Raw genomic sequence first — 18,963 nt, forward strand, 5'->3', positions numbered from 1 at the left:
ACAACCGAGTAAATCCTTACCAAAATATTTATTTGCTTTTCTTCGCTGTCTGTCTCTCACTTTTCCATACCACTTCGCAACGCTAATTTAACAACCATAGCTTTATTTTTTTACTGTTATTGTTGTTGTATGTTCATCTCCCAGACAGTAACATATAACATCCCTTGCAGGTGATCCACAGCGATTGGCGGGTTCCATGGCGGGCCGCAATGCGCGTGCGCTGAACCATCGCAGCAGAGAGACGGGTAGCTCTCTGTCATCTGCTAACCGGAGTCATAGGCTCCAGACGGGTAGGAGTACAACTACGGCCGCAGCAGTTGTGCCAGCAATGGAATACTACTATGCCATAATCGCCACCGTTTCGGGGCTGTCTATGGTCCTGTATTGGAACACACTGGGCGCAGATTTCGCCTATGATGACAGGTAAGCTTTTGCCTCTTTAAATTCCCTTGTTTGTTTTGCTTTTGCCGCGGCGGGGGAAATTGTGGGACTCGTGCCAAATTTGACTTCGGCGGCCGACTCTGTTGACCGTCGATCAATGGAAGTTGTCGGCCGAAGTAGGCTTAGGGATGAGAATTTCTTGGGATAGGATGGGGGGAATTTAGAGATGTCAAAGAAAGGATAGCCTCGAAAAGTTCTAAAGTTGCTTTTGAGGTAGGGAAATCCCTGAATAAGGTTTTATTTTCTTTTTTTCAAGCAGCTTTAGGAATTCACTTTTCTTGTAGCTGTAAATTCAGGAAAGATTACGATGGTACGTCATTCTATTTCGCAATACAGATTAAAAGTGTAATAACTAATTTGTCGTTTCTAGCCTTTGATAAATTAATATCGATTGTTAATTCTGTAGAAAGTTGTTTTTAAATAGAACTTTTTTAAGTTATATTAAAGATGAGAAAAACTAAAGCAGAATTTTATAAAAGCATGTTGAAACTACTCCTAAAAACTTAAGTAATTAAGAACTGAAGAATACAATAAAATAATAGAAGAAAGCATAGACAAATTCGCTTAAAAACAGTTGATTAAGCTTCTGTAATTAAAACAATAGTAATTTTAATTTCAGTATCATTTCTTGTTTACTACAGGGGAATTGAATACTAATAGCATTAAATTTTATCTTCCTATTATTAATTATTGACAGATTTAATCCGTCCATAAGTGATATATTTAACATTTAACGCTAGAGTAGAAGAATTCAAAACCAAAATAATATTCTCCGCGTATCCATTTTTAGTGTAAATATCAAAGGTTAAGACTTTATTTCTGAATTTTAAAATGTTTCAGAATTTTAAAAGGTCAGTTTGAACTTGTTGTGTTATTTATTTATATGATTAGAGATAATATGCTAACTTTTACACATAGTATGTGTCGAATAACTTTATAAAACATTCATCATTATGATTTTTAAATGAAAAATATTTCAAGATAAACAACTTTGTTTTCAGGAGATACTTGTTTTGAGAATATAAGGAATATTTAGAATTTTTATAATATCAAGATAGTTTATCTTCTTATTAATGTTAAATTACTTCAAAAGATGAATGGGTAAAGGAACTTGAAACCATATTTGCCTTGTTAGAACAGAATCTATGAAGTCGGTCGTAATGATTTTGTGATTTATAGTGTTTTAATATTGATTTCTTCACTTAGTTAGTTCACTTCATAGTTTTAAACTTAATATTTCTAATGTATCAGAAAATGTACTTCTGTCTTTAAATCTCAAGTGTATTTGTATTCTGCGTTTTAAAGTTGTTTACATTTTTAGCAATCGTTGTGAAACCTAGCAAATAAAGGAATTTAAATTCTTTGGCATCAAAAACTTCACTAATTTTTTTCTGATATAATTCATTGAGATTTTTGTAAAAAAATTAGTTAAATTATTTTTCTAAAATTGTTTATTATAGAGGGTTAGCAGTTCGTTTATAGAAGGCTAACTGTAAGCTAGGTTTTTTGACACTTTGGATTTATATCTTATTTATTTTCATTACTAAAAAGAAGGGAAAAAACATATTTTAGCTTAAATAAGGAATAAAAGTGATTTTTTTTTTTTAAATTTCTTGTTCTGTAATAGTTTCGTGTAGCTGTGCAAAATGTGATTTTTGAAATTTTCGTAGTAATTTGTTAGGGAAAATTTCAATAAAGAGAATTAGGAAAGACAATAATAATTTTGAATTAATAATATAAATATTTGAATAATTTAATTTCAACTATTATCACTGAATTAGGTACCAATTTTCATCCTTTTATTCTTGTACGTTTCATTGCATCATTATAATTCGGAAAAAATAAGAAGAATTCAAAATAATTTGCTTCATAAAAGCATGCTTATTAAATTATAGCATAATTATGTACTGTATTAACTAAATATATAAGCAATGGATTTTTATTATATAGATTATAGGCTTCTAAGAGTTCGTTAAATATCAAGAAATATAAGTAAAATATATATATAATTGTCAAATGAAACTGTTTATTTTAATTCTTAAACCGAATTATTTTAAGAAACGATATTTTTTGAAATAAATTATTCGGTAGCAATTAGAAATAATTTTTATTTTAAATTTAATTTTAGCAGGCATTTTACAAAATCCCTTTTTAATAATGAATGTATATATAACTTTAATATACATTAACTTTTTAATATTAACAATTTGAGTAAGTTCTTAAATTTATATCGAATCGGAAATGTAATAAATATCATTAGTGATATGAATCTAAGTGAAAGTTATTCTTGGTTCACTTTTTCATAGAGTCTTAAATTTTATGAAATAAGATATTGTACATTTTTGCATTTCTTTCATGAAGAAAATAAAGCTTTATGTTAAAATAAATGTAAATGAACAGATTAGACCCTTAGATTGTCGATGATAGTTAGGTGCTTAAAAACTTTTCAATGCCTATTTTTTGGATAATGTTAATTTTTTCAAAATAGTCTTTGATTTTTTTTTATATAATTTTGCATTTTAGTTAAAAGAACATTGATGCTAATTCAATATGGAAGAACTATTAGAATCTTATCAGGGCTGATATTTATTTTTTAAAAATTTTAATAAATAAGTATGTAAATAAAATTTGAAATAATTATATTTATAAATACTATTCACTAATATAATTTTTGTTATTGTTATCGGGATAAAGGTAAAGGTGATTAGAAAAGATTGTTAATCCTTGTTCAAAAACTAATATGTAATATTTATGTAGACTCGAAAATATTATCGATTGTACGGAACTACAAGCTATTTAATTTATGTAAATAATTCAAACTGCAAATTTCTTTCAGTGTAGTAAGGATTAATCATTCAAATATTCAGCTTTTTAGTTTCAGAGAGACTCGATTTAATTTAATTGGAGAATTTTGCTTTTTGTAGAAATTTACTGATATGTAAATATCTGCAATACAGATTTACAGATATGTTATTTAATTTAATCACCATGAAAGTGGAATTTATCTTAATATACTTTATACATGTCAGTTTATTGCTGAAATAAATTCGACCAGTGTATTTAAAAAAAAATCATCGTACTTTAGCGGCGATTTTTTTAAGACTATTATTTCTTATACTTTTTAAATATTTCCATTAAGTGTTTTCCCAATTATGAAAAATATAATATTGTGTTAGGGTTTAAATAAAAAGCTTTATTTTAGATTCTTCATGGGGACTATTAAAATGTCAACCAGAACTTTAAGCAATAATTGTCTGCTAGTGAAAGAGATTGTTGGTCGCTTTTTGAAGACTGATATCGATGGGTTATGCTAATTTTGATGTCAAATTTGACTTATGAGCAGAAAAGAGTTTAAAAAAATTTATTAGAATAATCACGTAGGTATTATATAGAGTGTACTGTGAGAAAATTAATCTTCTTTTGGTTCTGTTGAGTTTTCGCTACCATTTGTCAATACCGATCAATATATACTTCCAGTCACTCTCGTTGTTTCCGTCTTTTGAAGATTGATGGTGTGCTGTGTGTGACGACTTTTGTGCATTGCAAACTATTGACACATTGATAAGATTACTTACTAGGACTTTTTCTTTGATAAGGATCCATTAATCAGAGTCATTTTCAATGTACTAGCTTGTTGACACTAGGGCTGTTGATTCGATTCCTTATTCTTTTATAAGCTAGCTTCGACTTTCTCGTTGGAAATGTTGGAGTCCGCAACTGCACATATTTATGTTGTGAAAAGCCGAATTGCATTTTCAAATAGAGGTGTTCTGTTTTAGATTCAGATTCGTTAGTCATAAACATCTTTGTTGTGCTTGCATATTGATGTTGATTCCATTCTTTGCTATTCAGAGTCATTTTCAATGTATTAGCTTGTTGACACTAGGGCCGTTGATTCGATTCCTTATTCTTCTATAAGCTAACTTCAACTTTCTCGTTTGAAGTTTAGAAGTCCGCAACTTAGCATATTTATATAGTAAAAGCCGAATTGCATTTTCAAATAGAAGTGTTCTGTTTCTGTTTCAGATTCAGATTTTGCTGGAAGTGTTTTGATTCAGATTCGTTAGTTATAATATTCTTTGTTGTACTTGCGTATAGATGCTGTTGATTTCATTCTTTGCTATCCTACTGATTTTCTTCATTTATCTCGGTTGAAGTTCTAAAAACTAATTTTAATTCAATGTATTTGCAATAAGCAAAGGGAATTACGCATTTATATGGAAAACATTTCCTTTGACTGATTTTTTATGCATTACATATTATCGGAATATTGATCTTTTGGCCTCCTTTAGGCACATTGATAAAGTTATCTCCTAATCTTCTTTATACACATTGATGCTATTTTGTGCTAGTCTTCTTTAAACGCATTGATAAGGTCACGTGCTAATATTTTTAACATATAGATGAGGCTATCTGCTAGTTTATTTTAGACATACTTATAAGACCATCTACTATTCATTTGATTATACCTCATTAACCAGATTAATAGAGCTGATTTAAGGTAAATAGGGCCATGATTTTGCTACTTGTTATTTTGAAATTTAATATTAAAATGCTCTCCTAAAGTTTAGAAATTAATTGCATTAGATCATTTATGTGTTGGAAAATTATATAGATTAGCAAAATTTGAGTTATCTGATTCTGTTTACATGCATTTTTCGATGCTTTAATACGCAAATGGTTCAAAATATTTTATATTAATATCTCAGTTTGTTGGATTATTATTGCGATTTCACAACACATATGATAATTGTATTGATAAATTGCTGCTAATGCTTAATTTGTCAGATTCAGCACTTCTTTTTATGCAAAATTATGGAACTTAGCATCAGTGCTATTAGTTTGAATAATTTAAAATATAACAAACATATAACACATTTTTGACATAAATATTTTATATAGATTTGTTTATGAAGTTCAAGATGCTTCAGGGAATTATGATTCTAATTGATCATGCTTAATTTTAAAAAAATACATCTCTTGATTAAATAACCATTTTGGTTTTTCTTTATATCTTACACGCATAAGAAAATTCGTTATTATATCATATTGTATTAATTTTCTTTGAAATTTAAAGTTTCAGTTGGATATGTGCCTTTAGTGTAACTTTCGTTTAAAACATAATATAACTCTATCAACACTAGATGTTAATCACAGCTTTATTTAAATTCTATATTGAAAATTTCTTCTTTACAAATATATTGTTTGATTGATATGAATAATTTAATTATTCCTTTCGAGATAAAGTTTAACAAGTGTATTTGACTAAAATTACATCTTAAATTTATTAAATGTATGTTTTACTGAAATTACCATCTTTTATTTATTAAATGTATGTTTTATTGAAATTTTATATTATAATTATTAATTATTTATTTTACTAAAATCACTAACTTGTGATTAAAAATATTCAGATTTATAAATAAAATGCTTTATAAAATTTTATCTAGCATTAATTAAATGACAACTATAAACTAGAAATGTGGTCCGTACATAAAATAACAATACGATATTTAGTTTAGTATGTATAAAAAAATCATTTTAATATATCCTTCATCTTTAGAAAATTACATTTAAATTAAAACTTAAACGAGCATTTGATTTGCTTTTGACATTTAATGATGGTTTTAAAGTTTAGGTGAAAAAATGAAGAGCGATTAGTCTGCCTGTTTGCAATTACTCTTGTAAATTTACTCATTAAAACTAGGCAGGCTGTATTTTCTTGACATAAATAACAGAGTTAAAAGAATGGCAAAAAACTAAAAATTGTTTCTCATCTATTTGAATACGAAAGGCTAATGCGTTTTTAATGACGTTGTTTGCTGGCCTATGATACAGAATACTAAAAAAAGCAATTCGGCTCTTAATTACGAATTATGAAAAAATAGTCACCAATACGCACAATAAGGATAGGTTAAAGATATTTAAAAAAAAGGAAAAGATTTATGTCTAATATTTTGGTCTCATTTATTCTTAAATAAGTTAATAATTTACATTTAATTTATCTATATCGTGCCTGTTGTAATGCTTTTTTTCTAATAATTTCTTTGATATTATACGGTTATATACTAATATGTGCCATTTCTTTCCTTTCAAGGGTAATTTTATTATAGCTATTCAAACTTAATAACTCTTTTTGGACTTCAGTTATTATTTAAGTGTACTGCTAAATTATAATCTCAAAAGTTATCTTAAATATAGACAGTGAGTATTGAAAAATTTTATGAATATTCTATGTTTTAATTAAGTAACAATTTGTTCTAAATATTTAATTCTATATGCAGGCAAATCGAACCGTATTATATTATGTAAAAAAAGAAATCATTGATATTAATAAAAAATTTTATTTGGTAAAGATTATAATGATTTACTAGTCATTGAATAAAATATTTACCTAGCATAAAAAATAGATTTTTTACTATTCTTTATGATAAAAGGCTGAAATTTTTAAAAAAAATAATTTAATCTCTGAAATTACTTCTTTTTTAATATGTTTTATGATTTTAGCTGTTATTTGATTCTTGGAAAATATTGTCATAGAATGTTTTGTGGATATTAAACTTATTAAAGTCTTCATAAAATTTTTAAAAAGGCACTAAATTTCTTTTAAATTTGTCAGGATTTTTCACTTTTTCAAGTGAAATTAATATAAAATTCAAAAAATACATGAAGCTTAATTTTGCATTTACTGCTAATACGCTTACATAACAAAGGTAAATTAAAAAAACAAAAACCTTTGCCATTGGAGAAACTTTTTTTTTTCTGGTTTGATATATTTCTTACAATTTCCTGGCTTTTGCAATTGCTTGATTTTATATAATATATTTTTTTTTATTATTCCTTAAACTCGAACGACTTCCGAATGTACTTTCCCAGACGATAATTTAAATTTTGAACATCGTTAAGAATCCACTAATGTAGCACGAGAGACCAGAAATATATTTTATTGAAATATTCACTTGAATCATATTTCCAATTAATGCATTTTATTTTTGGATTTTAGTTAATAATCTTAAACATTCTTTTAAATAGAGGAGAAAAACAGTTTAATTATGAGTTTGAAACTACAAAAATATATTTTAAGGCTACCATTGTATATGTGTGCAATTAGAATTTAATAAACTGATTTCTTGAAAAGAAACAGTGACACATTATATATAAAAAGAAAATCAGATTAATACTTTAAAAATTCTATTTTTTTAAATTTTTATATCAATTTCTGAAAGGAACCTATTTTATTTACGACATCCAACTGCGATTCTAGCATGATGCGGTTTAAGAATTTTTATTCCAAGATCAAAAAATATTTTCTGAAATTTTTGATGTAAAATTTTTTTAAGAGTCAACGAAAACATATGCTTTTAGGATGAACAGCAGAGAAAATTAGTATTTAAATTTTTATAATTTTGCATTCCAAACTTTGGTACATAGCAAAATATACACTAAAAACAAAGTCTCAAAATTTAAATGCCTGTATCTGTTTCCTGTATGAGAAAAGTTTTAATCGATTTGTTTTAGAATAATAGAAATTTCAAAAAAGTATGCTTTATTTTAAAATTGAAAACATGGATTAACTAGCTGTTTTTTCTATAATCAAAAGCAATATTCCGTATATGAAATCAAATCTGAAATAAAAATTAAGATTGACCTTTGAAAACAAATTAAACATTTTAATAGATATCGCATACAAATCAAAAATTACCCGACCTCCAAGTCTGAAGCCTTGCACAACAAACTCATAGAAACAGAGAAAGTTCCAATGTTTTTTCTGGAAAATATATAAAGTACTACCATACCTCCTTTGTTTGGCTTAGGTTGGGGAGGAAAGAAACTAAAAAAAGATCAGTCTTTTAGCGATGGCCTGGTGGTTATAGGTTCGAGAGCTAGTGATGTGTTTGATTCTTCTTCGCTATTTTCCTCTTGTTCTTTGTTTACATAGTTTTGCGTGTTTGCTTCCAAGTAAAAGCGCGGGAAGCGTTAAGTTTTCAACAAGTTTCGGTCACTTGGCTTGATCTTTAATGAGCCTTATTTTTTTGGCTTCAACCGTTTCTATTTTTCAGTTCTTAATGTTGAAAGAAAAGAAGCGAAATTTTAATATAATTCAAAGAAATAATGTATCACAAAAATAATTCTTAGTGTTTTTAACAACCACTGCTTTAGCTTCTTTTGTTAGTCAGTATTTTAATCCAAAATCTACCAATATATCTGAAAACTTGACTACGTTTTTCTTCTTTGATCGGTATTAGTAATTTTCAATAGCTCGAATCTGTTTGCGAGAAATGGAAAATTCATTACAAATCTCAATAACGCGTCGTAAAAATATAAAGATCTTAAAACTCACAATACAACGGAAAGATCTTAAACCTCAAAATATAGCAACAAAATACAATGAAAGTACCATTTAAGAGTAAAAGAGTTATTTAAACTTTTATAAAATCCTTTTAACTGTATTATAAATATTAACTGCGATTGGGATATAGTTATTAAATTTTATTTGCCAGAAAAGTTTTTTATATGGATATTGACTTCCGTCGTTTAGATGGAAACCTGTGAAACTTATTTTGTCTTAACATGACCTTATATTAAGGTCTTGCGCCACCCCAAGAAAACACATTTAATCAAGCAACCAATCAAAGTGAAAATAAACGATACATTTAAACAATAGAGAAGGGCCATAATGCAGCTGATTTTATGGAATAGACACGACTTTCCAAATTAATTTCAGCTCATGAAAAGACCAGTTTGCGACGTACTGGATAAGTTATTAATGAAAAAATGAGACATAGCAACTTTGAAAAAGAATTCAATTCAAAAAATATAATACTGTCTTAGAATGTGCTGAAAAGACTTCACATTTTAAATTGCCATGTGAGGATTTCTAAAGAAAAGGCATCTATATCTGTAATTTGAAAGTTTAAACATCGTGAATTTTCAACATTTGTCTATGACTTTGTAAATAACAGAGTAGGTAATAACTGTAATTACCGAAAGATGCACTGAAATTAAGGAAGTTAAAATTATTTATATATTTTCTTTCTTTTTTTACGCCTTTTCTTGTTTTGATAGCCATAATCTTTCAAATGCTGGGAATGAGTGTTCGAAATTATCCTATGTTTGTCTTTTAGCGAAACATGCTCTAAACAGTCAATGTTTATTTCGTTAATGAAGAGAAATTCAGTAAGAAACGTTTTCTTATTTTACATAACAGAAATATCTATTTTCTTCAAATGCTTATAGATTCAAATCTAAGCGTGTTCTATAATGTAATAGAACACAAATAAGTGGAAAAAAAATTTTTTTTAAGAGTATTAAATTGAAGCAGGCTTTCACTATAAAATAACAAATAAAATTTTTCGTTTGAAATATATTTTGATAATCCAGGATATTTTTTAAAAAGAACACTTAAATTAAAACAGGAGAAAACACTCTTCTTGTAATTGTAAAATGATTTTGTCAGTTTTTAACTTTTCAATAAATTAAAAATTGATTTAAACATGTAAATACATTAAATGATTTAAGAAAGGATGATTTATGATTACATTTTCTTTTTACTTTGGATTAATTCAAGTTATACGATAGTCATATGTGTCGTATATTGAAATGTTGCCAATAATTACTATTTCTTCACAAATATTTAATTTTTAACATTCATATGCTTTGTAATAGAATATGACAAATTATCTCATGACTATTAATAACCGCGTTCTCAAAATCTTCCATTCTTTTTTAATCTTGTTTCTGATTTTTACCCAAATTAACTGAAAATGAAAACGGATATTGTATGTTTAAGACTTCATTTTACGTATTCGTTCTAAAAGTTCATCCATCGGAAGTTCAAATTTCTTCGGCAATAAATATCTTTTATCAAAAAAAAAAAAAAAAAAAAAAAAAACATATTTTCAATTTTAAGTATTATTTTATCATAAACATTTAAAAATAATTTTTCAAATATAATTAAGTATCAACGGAGTATATTAACTTATATTTAGATAAATTTTGCCGAATCTGAAAGAGAACTGATATGCTGAGAAGTATATACAGGTTATTTAAAAAACTGAAGAAGATATTTATAAGAGGAAAAATATATTTTTATTGTTGATGGTCATTTAATCTTTGCAAAATGTTTTAACATCATTAGTGAGACAATTTATATGCAAAATGTTTTAACATCATTAGTGAGACAATTTACAATAACTAAACAAGTTTTCTAGGACTATTATATTTTTAGGCTTATTTTTTGTGCAAAATATGATATTTGAGATATGCTTTAGCATCAGAAAACACTAAGAAAAACATCAACAAATTATATGAAGCAAAACGGAAATCCTTTTAAACACAAAAGATTCAAATATAGAATTATTAGCTTAATTTCGAAATAATTCATGGAAATCATCCGTTCGTTCTTCCAAGATGATTATTCGGTTCGCTCATTTTCTTTGGAATATAAATTTCAGTGGCATTGTAAATATTGCTGTAGATTTTTGTATCGCATGGTCATTTTCCATGCATATGTTAATCTATACTTCTAATAGCGCCATAAAATCTCCATTCTTTTGTCCTCCGTCCATTGGAACTTTTCCAACTTCGCATCAACTACTAAAACAGATTGAATGAAATTATTTCGAACCCACGGTTCTATAACATTACACAAAGAAAATGAAAATATATACATAAAAATTCCTTACTAAATAACTAGAACCCAACATCCCAGACGATGTTACCCGTAGCGCATTCTGTTTCAGTTAATAGTGTTGGGAAAGACCAAACAACACTGAACACTCATTTTTGTGTATGTTTTGTATTGTTTTTATTATTTGAATCTTTTTCTTTATGTTCCTGTAATTTCATAGAAAAGTACGCTTTTTTTGTTTGTGGTAGCAAACTGGAAGTTGGCGTAGCTCCAATCTGTGATATTTTTTTTTCGAATATAATGGCATCTAAGAAGGGCAGTGGTCGAAATATAGAAATAATGCTTTAAGCTACCCGTTTGGTTGTATAAATAATTTTGAAAGATGAGCAAATTCGAAAAATCTGACAAGATAACGACGTCCCTTTCTGATGGCAAGAATAAAGAAACTTCTTTTTTTAAAGTTTATGCGATCTTGTTGTTTTTAACAATGCTATGTAATGCATTTATTTTTATCACTTCGAGTTCATATCCACAAACACAAAAATAAAATCTGATACTTGAGAACGGTCTTTAAACGTATGTGTAGGAATGAGAAGTATGATTATATATTTAAACTGCTAGAAAGAAAATATTAGTAATCAATACGAATGTGCTGACTGAATACTCCAATATATTTTTTCCAATGTGTTATCTATATATTAAAAAAAAAGTAAACGGATATTAAACAAATAAAAATATATAAATCAGAATTAAATACATTTTGCGCATAATATATTTTTTAGAACTTTAATAGCACTGAAATGCTATAAATAAAAGTATTTTTCTGTTGAAACTTTTAAAATCTGTGTAAGTTATTTAATAGCATGTTTTAAAAGTTCTGCTTTTCTGATTAACTTTTTTCTTTTGAATCGAATGGTGAGTTCTTGAAATGTAATGAACAGTGGTGGATTGCCGAATAGGCAGCTGTCTGGTGACTGCTAGGCTGAGAGTTAGCCGCAAAAAAAAGTTGATGAAAACTACGTTATTATCCTAATTGTTATGCATATATTAAAACTTTGTCAAGTATATATGATCAAAACTATTTGTTTTAGTACCTTTACTTGGCTATTGCAATATCTATAAAACCGATTATTTACTTAAATAATATTATATGCAAGCATTTATACATAGCAGTCACGGGTGAAAAGAAAAATGGAAACAACTGGATTCAATTACATTTTTACTAATGTTTGCTTCTGTCAATGCTAACTTTAATAAAATTACCTATACAAATAAAAGTATATCTGGAAATTTAACAAATAAATAAATTTGAGCTTCCGCAAAAGTTTTATTACTTTGTTTACCTTCTATATAGAGCAATATTAATGTCTTTTTTATTTTAGCATTTTACTTTAAATAATTGAAATATATTTTAATGCTGATAGTTGATTAAAAATATTATTAAAGATTTACAATTAGAAATGAAATCAAGAATTGATTATAATTTAAATAGATTATAAATAAAAAAATTTTTTAACAGCTTGTATCGCAAATCAACCTCATTCTAGTTTCGATTTCATTTTCATTTCAATAAGAAGTTGGAAAATAATTCTTATATATTTATTTGATAACGAAAAATCTACTTGAAATGTCAAAATAAGAATTTAAACACTAGCTTAGGTATTCATTTTTCAGTTAAAGGCAATGTGTAGAAATGATAATCTAAAGTCATTAATTAATTATACCAGTTATATTTTTTAATGTGTATTCGAAAATTAAAAATCTTTCTACGTAATATAGAGCTCCTATGAAATTAAATTGTAATTTCTTAGAAAATAATATTCAGTTTAGAAATTTCCATAGAAATAAGTTCATGTTTTTGTGTTGACATTAGCAATCAAAATTTTTAATAAAGTGAAGATTTTTAAGAGATTTAATATAATCACAAATCTATTTTAAATTTACACATATTCAAGAATTTTTTAGCCTTATATATACAATTTTCATGGTAGTTTTCGAAACTCAGCAGACTTCAAATCAACAAAATTTGTTGAAAATTTGCGTGCTAAAAAGGATTACAATAATAAATAATCAAACTATCATAAAATAATATTGTAATTTTTCTTAAATTTCTTTTTCTAAGTTTTTCTATGTTCTACGTTTCTCTTTCTTCTTAATATAGAGCTCTTCGAAAATTGAATACTAATTTCCTTAGAAATCAATATTTAGTTAAATATTAATTAATGTTTTTGTGTTGACATTAACAGTCCAAAATTTAATTAAAGCGAAGATTTTCAAGCAATTCCCAATGCTTAATATAATATAATCATACATCTACTCAAACTACTCATATTCATGAATTTTTTTTAACCTTATATGCACAATTTTCCTTGTAGTTTGAGAAAATTTGTAAACTTCAAAACGACAAAATTTGCTGAAAATTTCAGTACTTAATAATCGTACCATCATAAATTAAGATTGTGATCTTGCTTAACTTTTTTTTAAACGTTTTTAATTTTTAGTTACATAAAACATTAGATATAAAACGGAGAGGTTTGATAATTTTAATTTCCAAATATCTTTCGTAAAATTGGTCAGTTTTCCTTTTGGTTTAATCTGACATAAATTTTGCTGAAAAAGTTTGCTTTCTTTTGTTTCGCTCCTACAATACAAACTGACCGATTTAATAACAAAATCAATTTACCTCGCTTTCATTGACACACGTCCGCATCAGCAGACAATTTTCGAATCAGCACACCAATCATGTCCGTGTAACGTTCCATCCTGACCCTAAATAGATTTTATCCTAGGGATGATTCTGGCACTATCTTTTTCGAGGCCCTCGTCCAATTTCCGTTTTGTCCCAATCTTTCGAGCCAAAGCTATCTAGTTAGGAACAAACATCCTCATTGAATTACATTTCAATTGAAGAGTCCTCGGGAAGCCCTCCAAAGGTGAGACCAGAAATCAGATTCCGGATATTATTTCTCCCCAATTCCGATAATAAGTGCAATACGAGATGCTGCTGGTTAAGTAACGCGTTTACCGAAGCTGTCTGTTATTGATTCGGCGACACCAGATAAGAGAGGACCGGCGATTGTCGGCCTGAATGACCGATCGATTTTTTTCGTCCTAGTAGGCTTAGCTCATTTTGACTTGCCAGGTTTTTTGTAGGGACCGGGCAGGAGAATTCGTTTCTCTCATGCAGCCCAATTTCATAAGGTTTGATTCGGATTTTTTCAAACTATAGTTTATACGAACCTTTTTGATTTTAATTTCGGTATTTTAACTATTTTTAAGATAAAGAAAACAATGCATCTTCAAAAAATAGCTCAAAACTATGCATCTTCAAACTCAAGCTTAAATTAATTATTGCTGAAATTAGAAATCAGTACAAATAAATCAATGTGAACAGTGAAGTGATTTAGTGATTCTAAAAAAACGTAATCAGTTGTTCAAATTTTCCAAATCAAAATTTTGTCTTTTTTTTTTTGCTGTGGCAAAAATAGTATAAAATTTTTGACATATTCATGCCTTTGAAAAGTTCTAAGATAGAAAGGAAATTTAAAATAGAAATTTAATTTTCCGCAGTATGCATCTTCATACTCATTCAAATAGTTATTACTTGAAATTAGAAATAAATATAAATCAATGAAGTAATATAGAAATTATGAAATATTTTAATCCGTTGCTCAAATGTTTGGCTACTTTTTTGCGATATGGAAGAAATATAAAATTTTTCAGTCGCATTTCCCTTACATTAGAGAATTAAAGTGAAAAAGCTTTGAAAATAATATGCTGAACTTGAATTCAACTTTTTTTCCTACAATAAACACTGTTTCAAAAAACATGATCATCTAATCTAAGAATGATTTTTTCCTTAGTATTTGGTACACTCGGGGTATTTAAATAAAGTTTTTAGAAAAAAAATTGCAGATTTGCTGACATAATTTGCATTTCAAGAAAATAGTTTATGAAATGTACAATTTAAAGAGAGCTCCAATTTTAAAAAAATATTACACCTTATTTGTTAGCTTTTATGGAAAGAAATTCCAGTACTTTATATTTCTATCTTAAAATTTTCATTTCTTAATATTTATAAAAATATGCATAATATCAAAATTTGTAAAATGTTTGTGGTATGTTTAATCCTTGGCTTACTTTGATTTATAATGAAAGAAATCAAAGTGCAAATTTGATACATAAAAAATAGCAGATAAAGCATTTTGAGAAATTTATAAAAATGTTTGATAAATCAACAAAAATATTAAATGATTCTTTTATTATATATTTTTTCAAAATACATATTGAAATTAGTGCAGATGTTAATTTTTAATTTTTCAAAATGAGTGTGGACAATTATTAAAAATTTAAAAGTAAAAACACTCATTTAGCTTAAAACTAAACGCATATATTGACATTTGCTCATAATCTTGTATAATACATGATTTTAATTAAAATTATTTATTTTTGTACGTTTAATTTAAAAGAGTTTCTTTTGTAAAAGCTATTTTCATTTAAAAATTAATTAAGTTAAAAAATAATTTCAAAATTAAATTTCGAATAATTTTTTTCTGTACACCTTATATTTCTTTATATATATATATATTTACATAATATTTTTTAATTAAAAAAAATCCTTTAGCAAAGCGATTTAAATCTTCTGTAAACGTATGTTTTAATTACTCTAAATTTATTTTATTATTTGAAAGATAAATTTGTTTTACTAACAAAGATAAAATGATGAAGAAAATATAATTTACTTATAAGATGCAAATAAGTCAAATATGTTAAAAATATTATAATTGCCTAATTTTTAAATAAGAAGTTAAAAATTATGTGACTGAGCTAAAAAAAGGCCTTAAAAAAAACAAAAAAAAAAAAACAGGCGTCCTTTTTTATTCTAAGAAAATGTCCTACCGCAAGAAGTTCCCCTAGCATTTAGCAACGAGCAGAATTTTGATTTTCAAATGCGACGTTAATTAAACTGACCAATATATTTCTATTCAAATATGTAAAATATATTGTATTTAAACTTAATTAACTATTTTCTAAAAATTCTTCGAAATAAAGAGAAAAATATGCATATCGTTTGAGTGCTTAAAAAATCCCTCTTTATGTAGTATTATATGTAAGCCAATCAGTTTACTTTTTACCAAAATCTCGTACGAGTAAAGGAAGTCCTATTTGATGTGGAAAAATAATTTACAGCCAGACCATTGTTTGGAAAGATAATTAGTGTTTGCATTGTACTCATTTTTAGGAAAACATCTGCAAATACGAAAGCTGGGCTAACAATAAGCATCACCCTCGTTGTTTAGAATCCGTTTTGTAGAGTGATCAGATCAAACAATAGTTAGGACGAAAAATTGATTCGGACCCTCGGCAAAAGAAATCTTATTTACATTTATTTGTTTGTATGACTGGTCGCAGCAGCTGGGTATATAAAAGAATACAACATGGTATAGTCATTAAGTCAATATCTGATGCAAATTGCTGTGTCCTTCGTATTTACCTTTGATTGCTTCGGAGCACAAAAAATCATAGCACAAACTAGGCGTATATGCGATTCTAAGTAAATAATAAATCCTGCTTGGTGGAAATGTATTTCGAAACGGACAAAAACATCTCGGATAAAGTGGGCGATTGATTAATGCTAATATCCTTCCGTCTTATCTTTTCCTCTTGTAAGTTTTGTATGTAATCAATTCTTGTGTCCATTCTGCGTGATTTTTCACTTCTAGTCACTGAATAACATTTAAATTTGCTTCAGTATTATAAAAATATGTTCTGAGTGTTATACATTGAATTCAAAATAGAAAATTCGATCTTATATAGCAATTTTTATATATGATAAAATAATAAATATCCTATTAAACATTGTATCTTGGATCCATTTCATCTCTGGAGCATGATTTTCAATAATACAAAGTAATTTTAATACAGTTTATATAAGGTTTTTAAAGCAAGCATGGAAAAAAATGACTATCGTTTAAATCAAAGCATAGTATTCTATTTATTCAAAACATAAGCTCGGAAAATGTATACTGTACTTTACCTGAAAAAGCTTTTAATTATAATAATATAATGCAATGCTCCATAAGTGTTATATCTCATTTTTTTTATTAAGTAATAAACAGCCAGATTTATTAAATTATTTACCATTTCCCTTTTTTTTATATGAATCTAGTGCGAATTTTAAAAAATAAAATGTATTTTAATTGCTATTTGATATCTTACTTCCTATACGGACATATTTTTATACTTTAAATCATATTGATGGTAGTAGAACCTCTAATAAAAGAAGCTTATCTCGTGAAATATGTGCTAAAAATCATCATCAAATATTTACATTTTTCTTCTTTTTATATAGATGCGAGCAGTTCATAATCCTTTAGCAAACAACATGAACAGAAAATATTTTTTGAAACAACTTCGATATGATTCTGTAAAAAAATTAGTAATTAAAAGTAGCAACGTATTTTGTTGACTAATTTAATCAGATATTGCAGTTCATTGGAGTAAATTTGCTATGGTCAGTAAAAATTAGGACAGATAGTATTTTCATAAAAAGCTCAAACAAGAAACAACAAATAAAGCGTCTTTAGACAAGTAAGAAGTGTTAAATTACTGTTTTCCTTATATAAATTATTTTTTAAAATTTATGCTATATTGATAACATTTTTCATGGTAAATTATTATTATTATTGAAAAGAAAGTCAAAAACGTATCAGCCAAAGATTCTCAAATTGCCTTTAAAATAAATGCAAACAAGGATTTCTATTTTATGCAATGAAATTACGTCAAAACAGTCTACATGATCTGAAAAGAGAGAGACTTCTATCAAGATATCATTTCACCTGTCATATTTAAATAAAATAAAAAAAGAAGAAAAATTCAAAGTTTGAAGATTTCTGGCTTGCATTCACCACATTTGCATTCTTCTTCTTATTTTATTCTTTTTTACAAATGAATCTCCTCCTCGCACACCCCACTTTATCTCATCCTTCACAGGATTCAGAAAAGCTCCCTCCCTCTTAATAATTCAAGTTGGCGTATCCAATTGATATGAATCTCATAAAAATTTTTCAAAGTGTGAAAGTAAACAGGTTATTGAATTTACTTTGTGGCCCATATTTTCGTCCGCCCCCTTTTTTTTTCACCACTTTTCTTCCTTTCTCTTTTTATTCTTTTCCCTCCCCTTTTCGCACTGCACAGTCTTCGATCCGTTATCATATTTCACGCAACAGTTTCATTTCCGAATTACCCTGGACTTTTTTTTTTTCATTATTATTTTCTTCTTTTTTTTTCTTCCCCAGCCCCAGGCAATAGAAGGGAAATGAATTATTAAAAAGTATCAGCCCCATCAATGAATTATTAAACGCGGTTGTGTTCCGTATATCGTAGCCTTCTTAAAGGGCCCAGTGCCACGTGTTTTTTGCGCGATTGAATTCAAAAGGTACCAACCACAGTGTGTGTGTGCTTCAGGTATTATTTAATTTCCGATTTGTTAATCTGCCGTGGATGGTTTTTAGAGTATCATCGAGTAATTGTTTTCTAGGATGGTATTTTATTTTATTTTCAACCTGTCAACGCATGAATTATGTTCAATATATCATATATGCTGCACTTCTTTTCTTTTTTTCTCCCCTAGTTTAGATAAAGGAATGAAGAAGGGAGTAATATGTAGTATTATTTATATGAATTATGGAGAAGTTGAACGATTAAGACATAAATATTCTTAAACAAACGATCATAAAATAAAAAAGTAGTCTCATCTTTTTCCGATTGTTTCCAATCTATTGCATCGTATTATGTAATCCAAAGCATATTTAGCCATAGAATTATGTAATCCAAAGCGTATAAGTAGCATACTTGCTTTATTTATTAGTTATTTGAGAATGCGGTGAATT

The 18,963-nt window shown here is 27.2% G+C and overlaps 1 protein-coding gene across 3 annotated transcripts in view; it reads left to right on the plus strand.

The window, feature by feature from the left end:
- LOC129983780 (protein O-mannosyl-transferase TMTC2-like) overlaps positions 1 to 18,963 on the plus strand; it is a 490,808-nt gene that overhangs the window by 253,963 nt on the left and 217,882 nt on the right. For all 3 annotated transcript variants that reach the window (XM_056093409.1, XM_056093408.1, XM_056093410.1), the window contains exon 3: positions 171 to 423. In XM_056093409.1, coding sequence (XP_055949384.1) covers positions 197 to 423 — 227 coding nt within the window. In that variant the 5' untranslated portion in view covers positions 171 to 196. The remainder of the gene's footprint in view (positions 1 to 170; positions 424 to 18,963) is intronic.

The sequence above is a fragment of the Argiope bruennichi genome, chromosome 9 (genome assembly GCF_947563725.1).
Source record: "Argiope bruennichi chromosome 9, qqArgBrue1.1, whole genome shotgun sequence".
Taxonomy (NCBI): Eukaryota; Metazoa; Arthropoda; class Arachnida; order Araneae; family Araneidae; genus Argiope; species Argiope bruennichi.